This window comes from Aethalodelphis obliquidens, unplaced genomic scaffold, assembly GCF_003676395.1.
Source record: "Aethalodelphis obliquidens isolate GAN/ISIS:26980383/991018 unplaced genomic scaffold, ASM367639v1 scaffold8, whole genome shotgun sequence".
In the NCBI taxonomy this organism is placed as follows: domain Eukaryota; kingdom Metazoa; phylum Chordata; class Mammalia; order Artiodactyla; family Delphinidae; genus Aethalodelphis; species Aethalodelphis obliquidens.
In genome coordinates, this window is record NW_020837952.1 from 43,765,831 (window position 1) to 43,789,740 (window position 23,910).

Below are 23,910 nucleotides of genomic sequence, written 5' to 3' on the forward strand. Positions count from 1 at the left end.
GCCTCTAGGCAGAAAGCTGGGGCAACCCTAGAATTCACCTTGTTTGCTTTCTCACTGGGATCACATGGCCTGTGCTGCCTGTTCAATATCTGAAAACATTTGTTTCATGTATTTTGTCCAGTTTCCAGTTGTTGAGGAGGGAGGGTAAATATAGTGTTTGTTCCTTCATCATCACCAGATATGTGTAAAATCTGAAAAATATTTTATTACCTATTGCTTGTTCATGTGTTATTGTCCTTTAGCTTTTTGTTTAGAAAATATTCTTAAGTGACTTCATAGTTCAACAGTGGACAAAACATTTATGAAATACAAATTTATTGCTTAGTATAACATTAGAGCCTTTCAGGTTTTTTATAGTTTTTTTTTTTACTGTGAAGATTCAGACCCTCTACACCCCTTTAAGTCTTAAAGGGTCTTATAATATGGACCATGTTATATAGTTGAGCAACATTCATGTTAGTGTCAGTGTGAATATGTCTTTTCTCTTATTGGTCTGTGACAATTGAGGTTGAAGCACAGTTCAGTTCCTAGACTTAAATTTGCATTCAAGTATATTGAGTTCTCTGAAGGCAAAACTAACATATAGCTTTTGTTTCTATAGGATTGTTTTGCTCATTGTTTGGGGTATATTAAGCTTTCAGACTAAATAATGAATAAATACTTAAAGAAGTAAAAACAAATGATCTGTGCTCTCCTATCCCCCTCTGTTTCTAGGTAACTATAACTACCCAGAATTGCAGCCATGGAGTCCATGCTTAATAAGTTGAAGAGTACTGTTACAAAAGTAACAGCTGATGTCACTAGTGCTGTGATGGGAAATCCTGTCACTAGAGAATTCGATGTTGGTCGACACATTGCCAGTGGTGGCAGTGGGCTAGCTTGGAAGATTTTTAATGGCACAAAAAAGTCAACAAAGCAGGTAAGTTTTAGTTTAGAGTCCAGTTGGAAGGAACACACAAGCTAATAAGTACCATAATGTGCATGTGTGCATTTTTATGTTAAGAAATGCTAAAAGTAATGGATTCTTTAGTTGTCATTTCATCTAATGAAGTCATAGAAAAACAAATGCTTTTAAACATGCCCTTGAATCTCATTGTTACAAATACATTGTTTGATATATCATCTCATCTTGTACTTTAATTTTGTTTACTTAATAACAAACATATCAGTTGCACAAATGAGTGTATTAGATTTTAATATTTAGCAAAGTGGTTTTTATTATTTTTTTAACATCTTTATTGGAGTATAATTGCTTTACAACTGTGTTAGTTTCTGCTTTATAACCAAGTGAATCAGCTATACATATACATATATCCCCATATCTCCTCCCTCTTTTAGCAAAGTGTTTTAGAATAAAAATTGCCATGTTCCTTTTTATCTTTATCAATACATTATGACAAAATACTCAGTTAAATTTTTCTAACATTCTTTTTTTAAGCATCCTTATTCCCTCTATCAGGGGATACCTTTGTGGCATATAATCAGTAGTATGTTTGGGGGTATATTGATTTAAAAATTATTTTAAAACTGTTCTTTTAGTGAAGAGTAGTTTGAATGAGTTGTATTTTTATTTTTATTTGACTTAAGAGACCAACAGACTGTTCTTAGAAATGTGGAGGATTGTTAGTGTTAAATTTTACTAACAACTTTCTGTTGGAATTGTTAAAGAATTGAAAAATCACCAGGTTTAAAATGTTTGTGGAAATATGTTCTTTAAAAAGAAGAATCAAAAAAGAAAAAAGAGGGCTTCCCTGGTGGCGCAGTGGTTGAGAGTCCGCCTGCTGATGCAGGGAACACGGGTTCGTGCCCCGGTATGCCGCGGAGTGGCTGGGCCCGTGAGCCGTGGCCACTGGGCCTGCGCATCCGGAGCCTGTGCTCTGCAACGGAAGAGGCCACAACAGTGAGAGGCCTGCGTACCGCAAAAAAAAAAAAAAGAAAAAAAGAAAAATCACTTTCCAAAAGTACTTTTACTTCCCTATACGTGAAACATATCAAATTTAAGACATGGGATTTAATACACATATTTTCCAATGACTATCAAAATTGTACAATTGTGGGTATGCATTGTGACTTTTCCAAAACCAGCTTATTTACCAAACAAGTATGTTAAAGACGGAATTGGCTTTGGTTATCCTTTTATGAAGGAAGAATCTTGGTTCTGTGATACATTGCTGGTATGTGGTTTGTACCCGACGTGTAAATCTTGTTTTTATTGCCATTTGGTTAGAAGTCTTTAAGTCCAAAGTTGATCTTTATCTTAAATATTGATTGGTCATTTTTTTTTTTGCGGTACGTGGGACTCTCACTGTTGTGGCCTCTCCCGTTGCGGAGCACAGGCTCTGGATGCGCAGGCTCAGCAACCATGGCTCACGGGCCCAGCCGCTCCGCGGCATGTGGGATCTTCCCGGACCGGGGCACGAACCCGTGTCCCCTGCATCGGCAGGCGGACTCTCAACCACTGCGCCACCAGGGAAGCCTGATTGGTCATTTTTGAACATTGTTTTCTCTTTCACCAAGAGCTCATCCAAAAAAATAAATGGTTTCTTGAGTATTGACTACTTAAAAAGTTATGAATGAGGTCATGAAGTTATATAAATGACCAACCTCCAACACCAGCACAAATTGCTTTTATAATCAATTATAGAAAGGGAAAATGAAATAACACCAAATTTACTAAATTTTGCATTGTTTATTAAGGACGTGATAACATAATAGTGTCTTTGTTCTTAACCAAAAGAGTTCTAGGTGTTTGTGTTTATATCATTAGTTCATATGCTGAAATCCTCTAATGTTGGAGCTTCTGTTGTTGCTAATAGAACATGAGAACCAGGCACAAATAATAGATAGTTAATTAGATATTACACATTAATACAACATTTCTCAACTGCTGACTTCCGGAACTGAGATCTCTTATGATACTTTAACTGTATTCCTTTTTTTCCCCAAATTTATTGCTTTGAGGAAAAAGGTAGTTTTAGAATATATCATTGCTCTCTGTGGATTTTGAATTTTCTTTTGCCTCTTTCAAACCTCAGAGGGTTAGAACTCTGAGTATCCTGTCTCGACTGCTGGCTAATTCCTTAAGGAATAGCTAAGTCTCTTGGCACTGAAGCCTCATTTGAATTTCTCCCTTAATTGAAAAGTTTTAGTTCTTTTTTCAATGGCCTCATTTTTATTAAAAAGGAATCAGAGAAAATAGATAATCTAGAGCTGTACTTGATACAATATGGTAGCCATAAGCTATATATGGTTTTTTCAATTAATTAAAATTTAATAAGATTAAATTCAGTTTCTTTATTGGACTAGTCACATTTCAAATGCTCCATAGCCACATGTGGCTCATATTACCCTATTGGACAGTGCAGGTAAAGAACTTTCTATCATCACTGAAAGTTCTATTGGGCAGTGCTGATTTTAGAGAAACTGGGAGAAAAATAATGGAAAAGGATACTCTGCTAGTCGTTTTCTTCCCCCTTAAAGGGACATTGAGACTGAAGGCATCTTTCTTACCCTCTCAGCTTTATTTGATTTAGCATACAGTGTACTTGATTGTAGTTGTGTTTTATAGTAGAATATATGATCTTAAATTTGACTTTGTGGTAAACATCGGGTACGAGGCTTTGGGCTAGGAGATTTTCATACCTGTTTCTTTAAAAATAAATTTATTTATTTATTTGTTTTTGTCTGTGTTGGGTGTTCGTTGCTGTGCGCTGGCTTTCTCTAGTTGCCGCGAGTGGGGCTACTCCTCATTGCGGTGTGTGGGCTTCTCATTGTGGTGGCTTCTCTTGTTTCAGAGCACGGGCTCTAGGCGCATGGGCTTCAGTAGTTGTGTCACACGGGCTTCAGTAGTTGTGGCGTGCGGGCTTCAGTAGTTGGGGAGCGCGGGCTTAGTTGCGGCATGTGGGATCTTCCTCGACCAGGGCTCGAACCCGTGTACCCTACATTGGCAGGCGGATTCTTAACCGCTGCGCCACCAGGGAAGCTCTCATACCTGGTTTTAATAGTTAAAAATATGAAGGTGTTTTCTGTTGTTACATGGCAGTGAAATAAATACCATGATATTTAAACCATTGCATTTAAAGTTTAAATCTTGTTCTTTTCCCCCATTTCACTTTTTTACATGATCTTCAAAAAAAGTATCATAATTTCACATTGTCCAAAAAAAACCCAACAACAACAAAAACACAGCAGTATTTCCACATTAAAAGAATCCTTTTTAGGGTTTGCATACCCCTTTAAAGATTATCTGTGTATTTTTTCCAAGGGTTATTTCAAGTTCACATTAGTACATGATTAATTATAATTTTCAGATCATGTAGAACTTTTAACTTTAAAATTTATTTTTATTTATTTTTGGCTGCATTGGGTCTTTGTTGCTGCACACGGACTTTCTCTAGTTGCGGTGAGCTGGGGCTACTCTTCTTTGTGGTGTGCGGGCTTCTCACTGCGGTGGCTTCTCTTGTTGTGGAGCACGGGATCTAGGTGCACGGGCTTTGGTAGTGTGGCGCGTGGGCTCAGTAGTTGTGGCTCCTGGGCTCTAGCGCTCAGGCTCAGTAGTTGTGGCACATGGGCTTAGTTGCTCCGCGTCATGTGGGATCTTCCCGGACCAGGGCTTGAACCTGTGTCCCCTGCATTGGCAGGAGGATTCTTAACTACTACACCACCAGGGAAGTCCCAACTTTTAACTTTTTAACCTAAATGTTTGAAGACCTCTTAGAAGAGTAGTAATAATAGCACCTGCGAAACTGATGAGAAAAAGTACATATTTATGAAACCTGGAATGCAGCACGATAAAGAATTGGTAAATAAAAAGTTACTTGCACCTGGTTACTTGTGCCTTCATTGTACCTGATTGGACATCTGTATTATTATTCTGTCTTTATGCTTCCAAAAATAAGTTTCTGTTGCTTTTTATTATTTTTGAAAGACATTCATTGAAGAAACACCTCATAGTGAATAATTTATGAAAGTGAAATTAAGAATTCTAAGAATCTTCAAGACAAGTGTATAGTTGATTTTTTGCAGTAAAATAAATTTCTTAGGCCAGTTTTGTATATAAAATGAGCCGTTAAGATTTTTAAAAGTTATTATTTAGATAAACTTAACCAAATACAACATGTAAACATGTTGAAATGGATAGATCTTTAAATACAGCTTATTAGCACTGGAAGCTACTATTTAGGCTCAAGTGTTATTTAGTTTCCTTTTTGAGTGTTTATTTAGAAGCAGCTCTTAGTTCTTAACCATTACTCTTTCTAGAATGTCTTTCTAGAGATGCTATAAAACATTTCAAGGTGACATTTAGGGAATTTAAGTTGTCTGATTTTTAAAATATAAACTTATTTTTAAGAACTCACATGTGGAATAGTGCACAAATCATGAGTGAGCAGCTTTTTGAATGTTCACCGTGAACACACCTGTGTACCCAGCATCCATATCAAGAAAACACTGCTAATACTCATGTCTCTTCACATTTATTACCTCCCCCCGCCCCAACCCCGCCCCTTCTCTCCAGGGCTAACTGCTCTCCTGTCCTTTGACACTTAGGAATAATCTTGCCAGTTTTTGAATTTTGTTTAGGTGGAACCATAGCATGTACTTTTGTGTTTGGCTCCCTTTTCTTAAATTTATTTTCATGAAATACATCTATGTAGTTGAACATAGCAATTTTTCTTTTCATTGATATATAGAGTACTGCTGTGAACATTGTTGTATGCTGTTGGCATATATGACATGTTACCTAGATATGGAATTGCTAGGTAATAGTGTATGTATCTGTTCAGTGCCAAAAAGCTTTCCAGAGTGTTTGTGCCAATGTACACATCCACCAGCAGTTATAGATCTCCACATCTCTGCCCAAACCTTTCCATAGTTAGTCTTTTGAACTAAAAAGGGCTATTTAATTTTTGAAAATTCAGTGAAATATTTCCTGCTCCCCTACCTCTTGAACTTTTATAATGTCTAGTAGATAGTTGCTAGGCTTAGAGTTTATGCTGCTGTATTTCTCTTATAGCTTTGAAGCTGACTTAGTCTTTCTACAGAGTAGCATATTTAGGACTAAAATGGTTTTATAAACATAGACACTCTTTTCAAATATATCCTTATTTCCTTTTTAAAGAATATTTAAGAGAGATTTCTGAGACAAATGCCCTGCACTGGATTTCATTAGCTTTTCTAATTTTTAATTAGACTTTATTTAAACAAGTCATTAAAGGGAAATTTTTTTGGTCAAACTGTATATATAAGTGAGAAACGTTTGCTTCATATATATGTCCTTTAAAATTGAAATACCATCACCGTATCTGTTAGATAGGAATACTATAACTATAAAGGCTGCTATGTATTTAAATAATTTGTAATAAAAGCACTACATAAATAGTTTCTGTCCCACCTGTATATATAACTTTTACTTCTTTTCAAGTAGAAGAATAGCTCAACATTTTGAAATCTCTTTCAACTCTCCTATGTCAAGCCAAGGGATTTATTTGGGGGGAAAATGTTTTAAAAAATACGTGTGTGTGTGTGTATGTTTATATATAAAATTTTGCCTGGTTCTCAGGCTATTCATGCATTTATTTATTAAGCATTTCTGTTTATCTTGACACAAGATTCTGTGTTGCCAGGTGACTACTCTTCAAATGGATTTAACATTTATTAGGAGTCTTCTAGTGTCCCACATTTATTACGATCTTTTTTATCCAGCTTTGGAGTAGTTCTTTTTTAAAAAAATAAGGCAACTTCAGTCTTATTTTGCCTTAAAAGTCATACTTGTTGGCCTATTTCTTTTGCCCTGCTTCATAAGCTTCGTAACACCCTCAGTTAAATTGCTATTCATATGAGGATAATAAAGATTGATCAATTTTTTAAAATCATGCAGTAAAAATTTACCTATTCATATTTATCCACTCTACTACATGTAGGCTTGGACACAGTCCCTTCCTTATTACAGAATTTACATTATGTTATTCTAGATGCCAGTGTCCATGGGGTAAAGCTTGCTAATATTGTGTAGACAGAGGCATAATTAAATTATTATAAATAGTTAAATTCTAAAATATTAACAGCTTTAATGTAAAGGAAACCATTGTGCAAAGGTGAATGTGCTAGTCAAGTTGCTTAGATCAAAAATGATCATAGACTATCTCTAGTAATTTTAAGGAGTATATCTTGTTATCTCTCAGTCATCTCAACTTATTTTTAACTTAATCTAAATAAAAACTTATATTTTGTTTTATTGTTTTGAGAAAGGAACATTGTTCCAAAATCACACAAAAAAAAGAAGAACATGATGCTTGGAGTTACCACCAGCCAGTCCTGAAAGGCCCATAAAATAAAGGATTTCAGGGAATGTCTATGTTTCAAAAACCATCTCTGGTGGCTCTGAGGAATAGGTTAGTGGAGTTCATGATTGCTATTAGGGAATCCTAGATACATTGGTGTATACTAACTCAGATTTTATTACTTAAATTATCTTGTTTTCAGTGAGAGCTCAACTTTGTAGTTATAGTAAGCAAAGTAGCTTTTAAAAATTATAAATTAGGTCTATATCAAAAGACAGCCTCCATTATGACAAATATTAATTTTTAGAAAAGATAATTTATTTCATATCCTTTTCTGTTTAAAGATAGGCTATTGAGAAAAATACTTTTTATTTATGGGTAACTCTCTTTGCCAATGTATTTTTAAAAATATTAAGTGAATAAACAATAGAGTGCCAAATGTTGCTTACATTATTTTATATTTGGTATTATTTGTAATTTTGCAAAAAGGGCCTCACATTTTAATTAGCATTAACGGTTGTTGAATCTTAAGTGGAAGATATATTGGATGATTGCACTACCTCATTTTTTTTGTATATTTGAAATTTTTCATAATGAAAAGTTGAAAACGGTTTTAATTCAACATGATAATGAAATGCTTCGAGTAGTTGCTTATCTTTACTGACCATCAGTAGGCAATGAACATCTGAGTATCTTTTAGGTGAAGATCCTGTGGTGGGTACAGAGACACTTATGGCATGGTTTCTTTCTTCAAGAAGCTTGTAATATACATATAGGTATAGACGGATAGGATTTTTATACAAGTGATATGTGTTAGCAGAGGGAGTAGTATAGTGAAGTAGTACAGGAAAGACAAATTTAGAAATTAGATGATAGTCTATTCTGTTGAAAGGTTTCAAGGTGCAGGCTAAGAGTTTTCTTTTAAGGAGTCAGTATGAGGCCTAAAGGTTAGTTAATTAGTCATTACTTTGTTGACATTGGTTAATTTTAATTAACTGATCCGAACAAAGAAATTTTTTTTTTTTTTTTTTTTGTGGTACGCGGGCCTCTCACTGTTGTGGCCTCTCCCGTTGCGGAGCACAGGCTCCGGACGCGCAGGCTCAGCGGCCATGGCTCGCGGGCCCAGCCGCTCCGCGGCATGTGGGATCTTCCCAGACCGGGGCACGAACCCGTGTCCTCTGCATCGGCAGGCGGACTCTCAACCACTGCGCCACCAGGGAAGCCCCGAACAAAGAAAATATTTTTAAGATAGTTGATAACCTGTTCTGATCTATGTAGGAATCTTTCATTTTTGACCTAAAACAATAAATGAATGTCAGAGAGAGTTGTGTTTTTTTTCTTTATGAACTGTAGTGTTCTGCCTTTAGAGTGGTGAATCTGTAGGAGCTCAGAAGTTACTTCATGTAATCTTTTTTTAAAGACTTAAAACATCTTGAAAAAATAAACACATTTCAATTAGATGCATTTATAAAATATGTTGGAACACTTACTAAAAATTGTACACATGAATAGTGGGGTGGGAACTTGAACTTGTAGGTCATTTGTTTTTAGTTCAAGTTAATATTACATAATGCTCTTAGCTCCTGTTCTGTGTCTCAAAATGATCAAAAGAGCTAATATTTTGTGTTTGTGTGTGTGTATGTGTATATGTATATGCCAGGTTAACTTGTGAAGGCAGTATATATATGAGTGCTATTTAAAGCTCTCACTCAAATAGTTTTACTGAAGGCATATATCATGTTTTACTAGGGTCTTATTTATTGGCCCTGTTATTTCTGGGGAGACAGAATGGTGTATTGGCTAAGAAAGTGACCCCTAGAGCTGGACTGACTGGGTTTGAATCTTGATTCTTCATCTTACCAATTGTGAGATCTTAGATAATATGTTTATCTTTTCCACAGTGTCCTCATCTGTGAAGTGAGGATAATAACTTGTCTCATGGGTTGCTGTGAAGAGTGGAATAATTCCTAAAAAGTACACAGATGCTTGGGGAATAGGGTGTTCGATTTGAGTTACTAATATAGTCCCTTTACGTTATAACTTTTCAGAGCCTCAATCCTCTAAAATCCTTAACTTATCTATATATGTCTAAGGAGGCTCCAACTTAAAACAAGTTGTGTTTTGAGGAATTTACTGATTTGGATTTCTGCAGTGAATCTCCGTTATGTAAATAGGTTGCCAGGCTAACTTGTGAAGGCAATAATCATAATGTAGCAAAAATAATTAGAAGAGAACAGCAATAAAATGGAAAGATACTGTCTTGGTATCAACTCAAAGATAGTTGAGTAGTAGTAGGTTTAATTAAAAGCATTTGAAAGAGACACAGAGCTCTGAAAGAGTCATTCAAAGTCTTCCATAGAATTTTGGAGGGCTAGCATTGATTCTTTGCTAATTTTACTTCCAACTTTATCAGTTTTCTTTGCATTTATGATGGAGAGCTAGCAGCATCACTGATGTATTACACAGTTGTAATATATCATCTATCAATACGGCTATTTTTTGACTGATTTGTTAAGATCAGGTAACTTGATGGGAACTGTTTTCTTTGTGCAACTGAGAGAGAATGAAAGAGAGAAGGTGGTTAAGGAGGTTGTGTGCTTTTAGTAGTATAAAATAAGCTGTGACTGATCTCAGAGAGACGATAGGGGAGCAGTTTCCCGTGCTGGTAACCATTCCCAGTTACTGCCCTTAACAAGAGGAGAGAGAGAAAGAGTATGGGTTATTCATATGTAAAAGATGCTTACAAATTGAGTTTTTGTATAAATAAGCACTCCCTGACATGTAAGACATTTCTTTTAAAAAGTATTTCAAGACTCTGAAGTATAATCCAGGGTTATCACTATGAAAAGCATTTTGAATTTTTTAACATTTTAACTTTTATTTGAATTCCAGTAAAATAAGAGATTACTACATAGGAGACAACACATTACACACAGTTTGTGTGTATCTCTGATACCAGAGTTGAAAGATGGAGATTTTCCTATGTTCTCCTTAGATGAGGGTTCTTAGTCTTATAACTCTAAAAATATTTAACTTTAGTAATTATGAAGAAACCAACTTTTTAATATCAGAAAAGTATTAACAATGGTGCTAAAATGCACCGTTTTAAGTTATTTCTCTTTGTAGACTGTTGTGACACTCAAATAAAATTTTATTGCTTTTATATATTCTTGATTAATTAGTTACACATTTCTTTCATTAGGAAGTAGCTGTTTTTGTCTTTGATAAAAAGCTGATTGACAAATATCAAAAATTTGAAAAGGATCAAATCATCGATTCTCTAAAACGAGGAGTCCAACAGTTAACTCGACTACGACACCCTCGACTTCTTACTGTCCAACATCCTTTAGAAGAATCCAGGTAAATTTTTATGAAAACTTACATAAGAGATTTCCTAAACAAATAGTTTTTTTTAAAAAAACTTTATGTTTGAAATCTATCTATACAGTATACTGTCAGTGAAAAGTTCTTATCAACTGAGTGTTGAGTTCTTATGGATTAGTTACTTCTTTGAAATTTATTTGAATATTCTATGTATATGTCTCTTTTTGAAATATTAATAAAAGTTTTCTTCACATTTGCCATGAGTCTGTATTTGCTTACTCTATGTTTAAGACTACAGCAGTCCAAATGGAAGATGCGAGAGAAGTATAGAATACAGTCCCTGCCTGAAAGTAATTTTTCTTGTTAATTTGCTAGAATTCATTGCCCCCTTTTCATTGATTCAATATTCAGAGGCTATTTTTATGTGTATTCCAGGTAGTACTGTTCTCGACGTTTAACCTTTTACTATGTCCAGTATGTCAGTTCATAGTCCTCAGTTACTCTACTATCTCTTTTTCTCAAAATGAGCTTGGGAACTGTTGCTGAGAATGACAAGAAAACAGAATTTATGTTGTGTAATCTTAACTGGATCCTCAAGCCTTGGTGCTTTCAATAACTCCTTTAGATACCCAGCTATATAAATCTTTTCCACATTACTCATAACCCCTAATTTATTCCTTCCTTCCTACTTAGCAGACTGTATTCCCCTCTCTTAAATCAGATCTTAACCAAATGGTTTGCCAATGCATTCTGTGGACCCTAGGATTTTAAGGATAGGGAAAGAAGAGCCAGGGGGAGAAACCTAGCTGGCAGGGGCCCAGGCTTCCTATCTCCCGTCAACCAGGACAGTTTGGTTTTTATCTATTTTATATTTTGGATTTCTACATAGTTCTTACTTTAGAATCTTAGTAACCCACTGTCACTTACTCACTTCCCCCAAAGACACAAGATCTTTTCTTTGAACCTAAAAGAAAAAAATCTAATGTTTACCATGTGAAAAACTGTACTAAATTTTTTGTATTTGTTTAACTTATTTAATTCTCAACAACTATATAGAAGAACTGAGGATTGGAGCTGCTACTACATAAGCCACATAGTTATGGCACCCTGATTCCTGAGCCTATGCTGTGCCTACCCAGAAATATACTTATTTTATGTCTCTTATCATGATAATATTTTACTGCCCTTCCTTGTGTAAATAAACCCAGAAGAAGATTATAGTTGTTGTCTTCTTACGTAACACTCACTATTATGAACCCTCTATCTCAAAGTGGACTAAGTTTTGTTGGTCACACTTGTCCTGAGCTTTCCTGACTCCATGCTTGTTTGTGCTATTTCCTCTAGAGTGTTTTCTATCAGTAGTTATAGTGTCACCTATCAGAACCTACCCACCTTTGTTATTTTAACTTGTATTTCTTTTTTTTTTTTATTATTCCATTGTATGAATATAGCACATTTTGTTTACCTGTTCATCAGTTGATGGGCATTTGAGTTGTTTCTCCTTTTTGGTTTTTATGAATACTGCTGCTGTAAACATTTGTGTACAAGTTTTTGTGTGGACATACGTTTTCATTTCCCTTGGGTGTACAACCTAGGAGCCAACTTGCTGGATCATATGGTGACTCAATATTTAGCCGACTGAGCATAAAGTAGGATTTTTTAAAAAAATTTAATTAATTAATTAACTTATTTTTGGCTGCATTGGGTCTTCGTTGCTGCGTGTGGGCTTTCTCTAGTTGCGGCGAGCGGGGGCTACTGTTCGTTGCGGTGCGCAGCCTTCTCATTGCGTTGGCTTCTCTTGTTGCGGAGCACGGGCTCTAGCCGCGTGGGCTTCAGTAGTTGTGGCACGTGGGCTCAGTAGTTGTGGCTCGCGGGCTCTAGAGCACAAGCTCAGTAGTTGTGGCTCACGGGCTTTGTTGTTCCACGGCATGTGGGATCTTCCCGGAGCAGGGATCGAGCCTGTGTCTCCTGCATTGGCAGGTGGATTTTTAACCACTGCGCCACCAGGGAAGTCCCTAACTTGTATTTCATCATTACGTTTTAAATCTCTTGAAGGGAGAAAGGCTAGTGTTTTATATCTTTCTCTGTCCCTGCAGCTTCTTTTATAGTGATTTAAATATTATAGGACTAGGGCTTTATTGGCGTTCATGAAGAGAGATAATTCAAAGATTACTTTAAGGCATTTTCATTGATAGGTTGTAAAAATTGCAGTAGCATTGATAGAAATAGGAACCCTTTAGGGAAGGAAAAAAATAACTTCTGGTTTTTAATGACTTAATAATGTGGAGATGACACTGGAATCATCCAAAAGAAATGTGCTATAGAAAATAATCCAGGGACTTCCCTGGCAGTCCAGTGGTTAAGACTTTGCCTTCCAGTGCTGGGGGTGCGGGTTCAAACCCTGGTTGGGGAGCTAAGATCCCACATGCCTCAGGGCCAAAAAACCAAAACATAAAACAGGAGCAATATTATAGCAGATTCAATAAAGACTTTAAAAATGATCTACATCAAAAAAAATTTTTAAATAAATAAATAAAAAGAAAAGTAATCCAGGTGAAAGTTCAGAGTTGGTGATGTATATGGGGGTGAGTAAAATATAGGTAGTAATTAAAACCATGAAAAAAAAATGAATTTCAAGAGCATGAGTCAAAAGAGCAGAGTAGTGAGGACAGAACTTGAAATGTAGAGGGGAAAGAAGAGCCAGCAAAAGAAATTGGAAGGATCATGTCGTATGACAGGAGAAAAATTGGCAACATGTTATGGAAGCCAAAGGAGGGAAGAAAGGACTCCCTAACACTGGGGACCACCAAATAAAAAGGAAATAAGGACTGAGAAGAATCCATTGCATTTGACTAGTGAGAGGTTGTTAGTGATATTCAGTAATTTCAGTAGGATGGCAGTTTGGAAGCTAGAAAGGAACCCAGCAGAGAAGACATCATTATGTGAATAAAGTCCCATAGGAGGAACTCAAAGGAAATTTCAGGAGGATAGTTGCAAATCACTAATATACTGAGGTAAAGTGTAGGGAAATGAGATCATTCATGTTCGATGAACTTTACTTTTTCAAGATAGAACATGGATAATAGATGAGTAGTAGGTAAAGGAATAAGGAGTTAATGGAATGAGGAGTTAATATAAGAGGGCTATGAAGGGATGTTCTTGAAAAATAAAAAGAGCGAGGTTAAATAAAGTATACTATGTATCTTTAGGCTATGAGTCTACAGAGACTTGGGTTTTCTATTTTTTCCTTCAGCTTACGACATAAGCAAGAGAGTAAAAGAAACCTGTGATGGCGCCTACAGGGTTAATAAGGGTTTGCCCAGTAAAGGGTAGTAAGGGCGATAGTTTATTGTTGAGGTGGTAGGGAGAAAGACAGGAATAAAGTGTAGTCAGAACTGAATACTTCAAATTTGTTGAATAAAGATACTGGGAAGCTAGGTTAGGTGGTGGTAGTAAAAGGGTGGGAGATGAATGGCTAGTAAACAGCTGCGGTTGGGGGAGTGGTCCTTGAGAGAGGATTTAGCCCTTCTGGTGTGTAACTGTTTGTAATGATGATGGAAATAAATATTCATGAAAGATAATAAGGCCTTCAAGCTTGAAGAATAATCTTACGAATATTGATATGACCAAGGATGATTTTGGGGACAAGACAGAAAAGGAAAAAAATAAGAGTTGCTAAAATAAACGAGTCCTGGGAATCATTGGAAACTGTAGAGAAGACTAAGGGGTTTTTGAGCAGTTTTCCTCCAGTGCAGTTCAGCAAACGAAAGCCTGTGTCCACTGTGTTAATGAGCTTAGTGTGGGAATCAAGAACAAGATCAAGATCATCATCTTTATTGATAACTGAGCAGGGAGGACAGTGTAACTTTCTTCTTCAACCTAAGCAGCTCTGTCTTGATCACTCATACATATTGAACTTCTGCATATGCTTTCATTTGAAAAATGGGTTCAAAGTGAAAGAAAAGTAACTCAAGTATTACTGACAGAACAGCAAAAGGCATATTTGCCATTAAACAGTTACTGTCCAGGTGCAGAGGCTTGGTATAGCTTTGTTACCACACTGCCTTGTAGTTCTTCATTGCCAGAGCCTAAGCCAAAGTCCAAAATGTTAGGACTTGAATCTCAGACAGTTGGTAATTACAATAGCAATTGTAAACATTTATTGAGCTTACATTTTAGTCAACCTGCTATGTATTTTATATGCATTTGCTCATTTGATCTTTGCAGTAACCTTTCAAGGTGGTCTTTTATCACCAGTTTACAAATGGGCAAAGTGAGGCTCAAAGTGTCCAAAGTCACCGACAAGGAATAGAGATGCTGGGACTTGAAGTTGGGTATTTGTATTCAGAGCTTGAGCTCTTGGTCATTACTCTATTAGACTTATTGAAGGCTTATTGAATGTTACTAATGCTGAGGGCCCCGGCTCGATCCCTGGTTGGGGAACTAAGATCCCACAAGCTGTGTGGCACAGCCAAAAAATAAAATAAAATAAATAAAAATCAAAGAACAGTAATTTAAAAAAATGGCAACTTGTGACACCTTTAAAAATGATACATAAAATAGATAAAAGCAAAGGTGCTCTGAGATTGAAGTAGTCATCAGGCTAGTCACTCCCACTGGCATCTGGACCTGACTGCCCGGTCCTGAGATCTTCCACATGGACCTCCTGCCAGGGAGCTCCCCGAGCTCCAGGTGTGTCCATGTGGCCGTGCTCTGGCCAGGACGTCACATCTCCTGACACGTCCTGCCGCTCAGCAACCTGGGGAAGCCCTGCTGATCCTCTGCACACAGGCTCCACGGTCACTCCTACTCACCCACCGGGAAACAGGAACGCCCCCCCGCTCCCCCCCGCCCCCGCCTCCCCCGCACCAAGCACACACATGTCATGCTTGTCCTGGCAATGTGCTGTGGAGGACAAGTGGACATCAGGGCTTGCAAAGTACCCTAGGACAGTGGTCCCCAACCTTTTTGTCACCAGGGACTGGTTTCGTGGAAGACAGTTTTTCCATGGACGGGGGTGGGGGTGGTTCAGGAGGTAATGCGAGCGATGGGGAGCGGCAGATGAAGCTTCGCTCCCTGGCCCGCTGCTCACCGCCTGCTGTGCGGCCTGGTTCCTAACAGGCCGCGGCCCGAGGGTTGGGGACCCCTGCCCTAGAAGACACCACAGGATGCCATGTTTCCCAAAGCAAGAACAAAAGGGTTTTCACATTGTTTACAGGAGCAAAAGACAGTCCTAGAGATGCAAAAATGATGTGCCCTTCCAGGGTTCCAACAGCTCACAAAGGTCCCAAGAGACGTAATTCAGGACCCTTCCCTCACCCAGGTGTTTGCTCTTAACAGTGAAAAAAAAAAAAGTGACCGTCCTGTGGGAGCTGGAGCTATGCCCTGTCCCTCTTCCTGACTCATTGCTCCAGAGGTGTCTGTGGGAAATCTACAGGTTCCTTTGAGCATATTCTGAGATTTAGAGCCTTAGAAATAAGGGTAATATCATAGGTATAATGTAACAGTATGTTAAATTAATTCATTGGTTTTCCATAAAGAATATCAATCATTCAAAATGCACAGTTGATACAATTTTTATTTCCTGACTTTTTAAATTTAAAAAATGTATCACAGCTGTTATAACACTTAAAAGACTGAATGATTTATCCAGTGGAATTCATATACAAAGCTTCCTAACTTTGCTTTATTGGCCTAAGTGTGTTATATTAATGCTGAAAATAAATCTAAAATTGTCCACCTTCTTGTTGATAGTTAAATAGGACCACTAATATTTTTCTTTTTTAAAACAGGGATTGCTTGGCATTTTGTACGGAACCAGTTTTTGCCAGCTTAGCCAATGTTCTGGGTAACTGGGAAAATCTACCTTCCCCTGTATCTCCAGACATTAAGGATTATAAACTTTATGATGTAGAAACTAAATATGGTTTGCTTCAGGTATGTATTTTTATTCATCATGTGGATAGAATATTTTCCTTCAAAATTGTTTTTAGCCATTTCAAATTTAGCTGTATAAACTGCTTTATGTAAACCTTTAGATCTTCTCAGTAATTTAAAAATTATTTCTATGTTCTAGAATTTTTCTACAGTTTATTGTTAGGCTTAAACTATCTTTTTAATGTATGAAACATAACATTAGTAACCTTTGGAGAAGAGCACTTGTTGATTGGTGGATGTGGTGGTTCCTTTTTAATGTTTTTGAATTGTGAACCTTCACAGTGCATCCGTTAAGTCCATCCACTTTTTCTGATTTTCCTTCCCCTGCTTACCAAAATATCTTCGGCTTTAGAGAGTGAATTGATACAGTAGATTCTTTGTTTTTGGGGGGCAGAGATCATTTTATTCATTATTTTTAACAGTATTGTTAAGGTATAATTAATTGGCATACAGTAAACTTCACATGTTTAAAATATACAGTTTTTTAAGTTTATAGGTGGAACCGTCACTACAATCAAAACAATTTACATATGAACCTTCCAAAGTTTCCTCATACCCATTGCGGTCCTCCCCTCCTGCTCCTTGCTGTCTTCTGTCTCTCACCCTAGGAAGCCACTGACTACTTTCTGTCACTAAATCAGTTTGTATTTTTAGAATTTTGTAAATGAAATCATACAATATGTACTCTTTTTCTGGCCTGGCTTCTTTCAATCAATCTGATTATTTTGGTATTCATTCATATAGTTGTGCATATCAATATTTCTTTTATTACTGAGTAGTATATCATAGTTTGCTCATCCATTCACCTGTTGTTGATCATTTGGGTTGTTTCCAATTTTGGGCTATTGCAAATAAAGCTGCTATGAACATTCATATGCAAGTTTTTGTATGGACGTATGCTTTCATTTCTCTTGGTTAATTACCTAGGAGTGGAATGGCTGGATCAAATGGTATGTGTATATTTTATTTTTTAAGAAACTGAAAAACTGTTTTCCAAATGATAGTACCATTTTACATTCCCATTGCAGTGTATAAAAGTTACATTTTTTTCACATCTTTGCAAAACTTGGTATGGTTGGCCCTTTCAATTGTAACCATTCTTTTTTTCGTGGGATCTTAGTTCCTTGACCAGGGATTGAACCCAGGTCCTCGGCAGTGAAAGCATGGAGTCCTAACCACTGGACCGCCAGGGAATTCCCTCAATTGTAGCCATTCTAATATGTGTGCAGTGGTATCTCATTGGAGTTTTAATTTGCATTTCCTTAATGAATAATGATGTTGAACACCTTTTTATATGCTTCCTTGCCATCTGAGTGTCTTTTTTGGTGACATGTCTGTTCAGATCTTTTGCTTATTGTTTAAATGGGTTGTTTGTTTTCTGTTATTGAGTTTTGAGATTTCTTTATATATTGTGGACACAAGTTCTTTGTCAGATACATGACTTAAAAATATTCTCTCTTAGTCTGTGGCTTATCTTATTCTCTTAACAGTATATATTTTCTAATTGTGGTAAAATACACATAACATAAAATTTGCCATCTTAGCCATTTTTAAGTGTACAGTTTAAGTACATTCACATTCTTGTGCAACCATCACTTCCATCCATCTCCAGAACTCTTTTCACCTTGCAAAATTTAAGCTGTACCCATTAAACAATAACTCCTCACACCCCACCTCTCATACCTCCCAGCCCCTAGCAACCATCATTCTACTTTCTGTCTCTATTAGTTTGACTACTCATATAATTGGAATCATGCAGTATTTTTCTTTTTGTGACTGGTTTATTTCAGTTAGCATAATATCCTCTAGGTTCATCCATGTGGTAGTGTGTGTCAGAATTTCTTTCCTATTTGAAGGCTGAATAATATTCTGTTGTATGTATTTACCACATTATGTTTATTCATTCATTCGTTGATGGACACTTGGGTTGCTTTCACCTCTTGGTTATCGTAATACTGCTATGAACATGGGTGAACAAATATCTCTTCAGGACCCTGCTTTCAGTTCTTTTTGGGATATACCCAGAAGTGGAATTGCTGGATTCTCTGGTAATTCTATTTTTAAGTTTTTGAGGAACTGGCATACTTGGTACGTTGGCCCTTTCAAATCCAGTTTTCACTTTTTGTTAACAAATTCCATGGTAATCTCAGGCACAAATACAAAATATTAATCCAGTGTGAGAATGAGTGAATATCAGTTAATGTTTGAAAACTGAGTACAATGCTATTCAGAAAAACTTAATTTCAATATGAAGTATAAATATATAAAAATATTAAGAATTAGAATCAAATTGACAAAGGTATTTCTTGATATTTACTGTCTTTACGTAAGAAACCAAAGATTCTCTCGCTTTTCAAATTCAGGAACTAAATGAATTTGGGTAGCAAAGTGCTTTTATTACTGTCTTTTCTTTTGCTTTTGTGCGTATAGAAAGGAACTTAATAAATAGTTGTCCTCTGTTTTTACAATTGGGTTTTTCTTGCTAATGCTTAGAATGCTCTGGCAACTGAGAATATCTATACTTTTGCATTTATGAAATTTAATTGTTACCTGGCGTGTAAAAAATTTTTATTGGGAGAAGCAGCAAATTTGATTATTATGAGATTTATTATTGTAATTGAAAGGAGTTTTATTAAAAATGTCTTTTATTTCCATTTACAGGTTTCTGAAGGATTGTCATTTTTGCATAGCAGTGTGAAAATGGTTCATGGAAATGTTACACCTGAAAATATAATTTTGAATAAAAGTGGAGCCTGGAAAATAATGGGCTTTGATTTTTGTATATCATCGACCAATCCTTCTGAACAAGAGGTAATGAAGGTTTTATTCTTCTCATTTTTTAAAGCTCTGGAAATTTGTGATTGCATCTGAAATAGATTAGAGAATTTATAAGCCTGATAAATGTGTAGAAATAGGCTATGTGGTACAATGGTATGTTTAAATGTATAGCTTTATAGAAAATTTCTAGTGTTCATTGTACCTATGAATATTTAGCTCATTAATTCCTCAGTAATGTTACTTGAGAAGAAAGTACTAGAGTTAAGCAAATTTGAGCACTATTGGGTTAAGTAGATTTTTTTCCCTCAGAGTGTCAGATACACAAACAAACATTGTGAATCTCTAGCAGTGTTTCTTCTTTAAGGAGCATGATAACAATAGCAGTGATAATAATGGGTAACATTTATTGAAGCGCTTTTCTGAACACTTCTTGTGTATTTACTTATTATCCTCACAACGACTCAGTGAGGTATGGGAATAATACAGATGAGTAAGTTAGACTCATAGAATAAAATAATTTGCCTAAGTTCAGACAAGTGGTAAGTGGTAGAGCTAGGATTTAAACCCAGTCTTTCTGGTTAAAAAGCAACTGTTACTTAGTGATTATGAAACCTGCCTATTTATACTTAGGAAAACACTGCAATATTTCAAATTTTTACAATATAGTTGTTACCTTTAACAACCATGCTTTGACCTAAAATACATTTCTAATTTAAGTAAACATTTTTAAGGGAAGCAGAAAGAATTAGTATTGGTTGAGTACATACTATGCATCAGGCACTGTGCTGGCTCTGTTTTCCATACTTTTGTTTATCTTACAACATCCCTTTGAACCTGTTAACTAAGTCACATAGCTAGTTGGTGAAAGAACAAGGTTTCAAACAATAATCTATTTGAACTCATAAATTGGAAGCCTGTGTATCAGAAAACATAGGCCAGACCTTTCCGTATTCATAATGCATTGTATAGTGTAGTGATATTTGTCTTCTGGGAGAGAGCGCCAATAATCTCAAAGTTATAAGAGTTCTTATTCTTATCTCTTAACTTGTTTCATGCACTTTCTAGTTTTGGGATTTGGGGAAATTTAGAATTGAAAGTGATGGTGACATTTTTACTTGCATGACTGAGTATGAATTTAAAACTAAATTGTTACTACTTGACAGTGGTTTGCTTTAATTTAACTATTTAATCTATGTAATCCCTTTTCTGTCTTTTTATAGCCTAAGTTTCCATGTAAAGAATGGGACCCAAATTTACCATCATTGTGTCTTCCAAATCCTGAATATTTGGCTCCTGAATACATACTTTCTGTGAGCTGTGAAACAGCCAGTGATATGTACTCTTTAGGAACTGTCATGTATGCTGTATTTAATAAAGGGAAAGCTATATTTGAAGTTAACAAGCAAGATATTTACAAGAGTTTCAGTAGACAGTTGGATCAGGTATTTGCCTTTAAACATTTTCTTGCATTAAAAATGTATTAAGTGTTTGTTTTTTTCCAAAATATGTTCAGAAAATTCTCTAAACTGAGATGAGTGTCTCATATGTTAAGTTTTCATAAAGTCAACTTAACAAAAGTAATTCTTAGGATTAATATTTGTTACTACAACTTTAATCATGGCATTTATTTACTAGAGTGAAAATTGAAATATGGTCTAAAATACTGGGTGTTTTGTTTTAGGAATAGAGACAATTTCAGGTATTAAAGATGTGTTTTAATTATCTTGCAACAGTAGAATTAGCCCTTTGTTCAATCTAAAAATATATTTTTTAGTAAATTTCAAAAAGTTTTTTTTTTTTAATTTATTTTTAATTTATTTTTGGCTGCATTGGGTCTTCGTTGCTGCGCGTGGGTTTTCTCTAGTTGCAGTGAGCGGGGGCTACTCTTTGTTGCGGTATGCGGGCTTCTCATTGTGGTGGCTTCTCTTGTTGCAGAGCCTGGGCTCTAGGCACATGGGCTTCAGTAGTTGTGGCATTCGGGCTCAGTAGTTGTGGCTCGTGGGCTCTAGAGCGCAGGCTCAGTAGTTGTGGTGCACAGGCTTAGTTGTTCCGTGGCATGTGGGATCTTCCTGGACCAGGGCTGGAACCCATGTCCCCTGCATTGGTAGGTGGATTCTTAACCACTGCACCACCAGGGGAGTCCCTCAAAAAGTTTTCTTAAATGGACTATTGACAGTATAAATGTGTATCTTTTGAATATTTTGTATTCGTATTTAACATTATTACTCTTTTGAAGTTGAGTCGTTTAGGATCTAGTTCACTTACAAATATACCTGAGGAAGTCCGTGAGCATGTAAAACTACTGTTAAACGTAACTCCAACTGTAAGACCAGATGCAGATCAAATGACAAAGGTGAGTGCATATGAATTCCTGCCTTAGATGGAGGGACAAAAAATGAGTTAAAGTTGAATAAATGCATCTGAAGATTTAATCAGATATAGTCCCCAGATAACATCTGTATTCTTGAATGTATTAAATATTCATCTTCTTTTAATCTTAAAGAGTTAAACAATTTATGCAGGTAAGTGCTCTGATATAAAGTTTAAAATTTCAAATAAAGAGACCTAATAGTTACAGTTAGGCATGCAGAAGTTCTAGACACCCCAAGAATTCATAGCCTTCAAATTCACTCATATAACCAATGGATTTTTTTTTTAATGTTTGTTTGTTTATTTATTTATTTATTTATGGCTGTGTTGGGTCTTCGTTTCTGTGCGTGGGCTTTCTCTAGTTGTGGCAAGTGGGGGCCACTCACTATCGCGGCCTCTGTTGTTGTGGAGCACAGGCTCCAGGTGCGCAGGCTCAGTAATTGTGGCTCATGGGCCCAGTCGCTCCACGGCATGTGGGATCTTCCCAGACCAGGGCTCGAAACCGTGTCCCCTGCATTGGCAGGCAGACTCTCAACCACTGCACCACCAGGGAAGCCCCTAACCAATGGATTTTAATGAATGGTACTGTTTATGCCCTCAAGATATTTTACTTAATCTTTTAATGTTTTACTAGTTATGTAAAGAAAATGTTACTGTGCAGCTAACTCACAGGTACTGTTTCTGAAAAACTGACCTTGAAAAGAAAAATAATTTATTACTTTCTTATTCTGATTTTTATAATTAGAATTTTTATTAAGTGGTCTTTAGCATTTCGCTAAATGTTTCTGAATATTTTTTTACCATAATGTGTCAGTTTCAGATATGAGAAGTACTTTAATACTTATCAGAATAATTCTGTTTCTCTGTTTTTAGATTCCCTTCTTTGATGATGTTGGTGCAGTAACACTGCAGTATTTTGATACCTTATTCCAAAGAGATAACCTTCAGAAATCACAGTTTTTCAAAGGACTGCCAAAGGTTCTGCCAAAACTGCCCAAGGTTTGTTGTTGATCAGTTTGTTATTATATAGTCAGGAGTATAGAATTTAAAATTTACTTTGACTTACTATAATAACCCTTCCAAAAAAAAAAAAATGTAACTTTTGCCAGGGGTATATAAGTGACTATAAAAGGCTACAGACTGAAGTCACAAAAGTTTAGTGGACCTTTTGTGTGTGCTCCAAAAATTATTAAATAGGGTAAAAAATTGGAAGGATACCACCTATGCAAAGGCAGCACTTGGACATTAAACATCAGAAGAGAATTCCGTAAACTGTCATTGTGGAAATCACTGCCTCACTAGCAGTTATACTGCAGTATTGATACTAGTCTCTCCAATTCCTTTACTCTCCATTTTCTGGCTTATTAAATCATGAGGATAATATGGTATAAAAATATTAGTGATTGCTAAAGAAGCCACTGGCTGGAAAACTAGTAATTCCTTTGCAGAAATATCTTCAGTGTTTAATCTATCAGATATTCATTGGTTATGCACTGTTTGTCTAGCCCTTTACTTAGATGCTGTGGAGAATAAATGGGAAACAAAATATTGTCCTTGCTTTCAAGGGCTTTACAGTAAGTGTAGATAGGGTTAATGTGCATGAAACAACAATTAACAATGTGTGGTATGAATCATAAGTAATGAAGAAATTAAGAGGAGAACTGTATTAGTGAAGACTAATTGGGGAAGATTTCCTAAAGGAAGGGTAATCGTATGTCCCCCTTTATCTGTGATGTTCCCAAGTTATGTCTTTTGTCCTGGCATAATTAGCAATAGCACCCTATTTTACTCTCAAAAGTGTCCCAGTTTCAACTATAAATTATATAGTCACCTTACCCAAAGGGATTGAAGATTTTAGACTCTTAACTTCAATGTTAATACTAAAGACCTGATATAAAGATTAGTTTTATGAAAACATTTTTTTCCTTTCAGCGTGTCATTGTGCAGAGAATTTTGCCATGTTTGACTTCAGAATTTGTAAACCCTGACATGGTACCTTTTGTTTTGCCCAATGTTCTACTCATTGCTGAAGAATGTACCAAAGAAGAATATGTCAAGTTAATTCTACCTGAACTTGGCCCTGTCTTTAAACAGCAGGAGCCAATCCAGGTATGTATGTAGATATTTTTTTCCTGTTTATTCAATGGTCTTAGTCAATGATAACTATCATTGAAAAGAAAAGGAAAGGATATTTGACTTTTTAAAAATTGAGGTAAGTATG

At 36.1% G+C, this 23,910-nt stretch overlaps 1 protein-coding gene across 4 annotated transcripts in view; it reads left to right on the forward strand.

Annotated features, from left to right (window-relative positions):
* SCYL2 (SCY1 like pseudokinase 2) overlaps positions 1-23,910 on the forward strand; it is a 59,845-nt gene that overhangs the window by 15,170 nt on the left and 20,765 nt on the right. For 2 of the 4 annotated variants that reach the window (XM_027107309.1, XM_027107310.1), the window contains exons 2-9: positions 715-919; positions 10,483-10,640; positions 16,397-16,541; positions 19,203-19,352; positions 20,540-20,761; positions 21,556-21,672; positions 22,563-22,688; positions 23,622-23,798. In XM_027107309.1, the coding sequence (XP_026963110.1) occupies positions 743-919; positions 10,483-10,640; positions 16,397-16,541; positions 19,203-19,352; positions 20,540-20,761; positions 21,556-21,672; positions 22,563-22,688; positions 23,622-23,798 (1,272 nt within the window). In that variant the 5' untranslated portion in view covers positions 715-742. The remainder of the gene's footprint in view (positions 1-714; positions 920-10,482; positions 10,641-16,396; positions 16,542-19,202; positions 19,353-20,539; positions 20,762-21,555; positions 21,673-22,562; positions 22,689-23,621; positions 23,799-23,910) is intronic. The other 2 variants (XM_027107312.1, XM_027107311.1) reach the window with 2 other exon arrangements.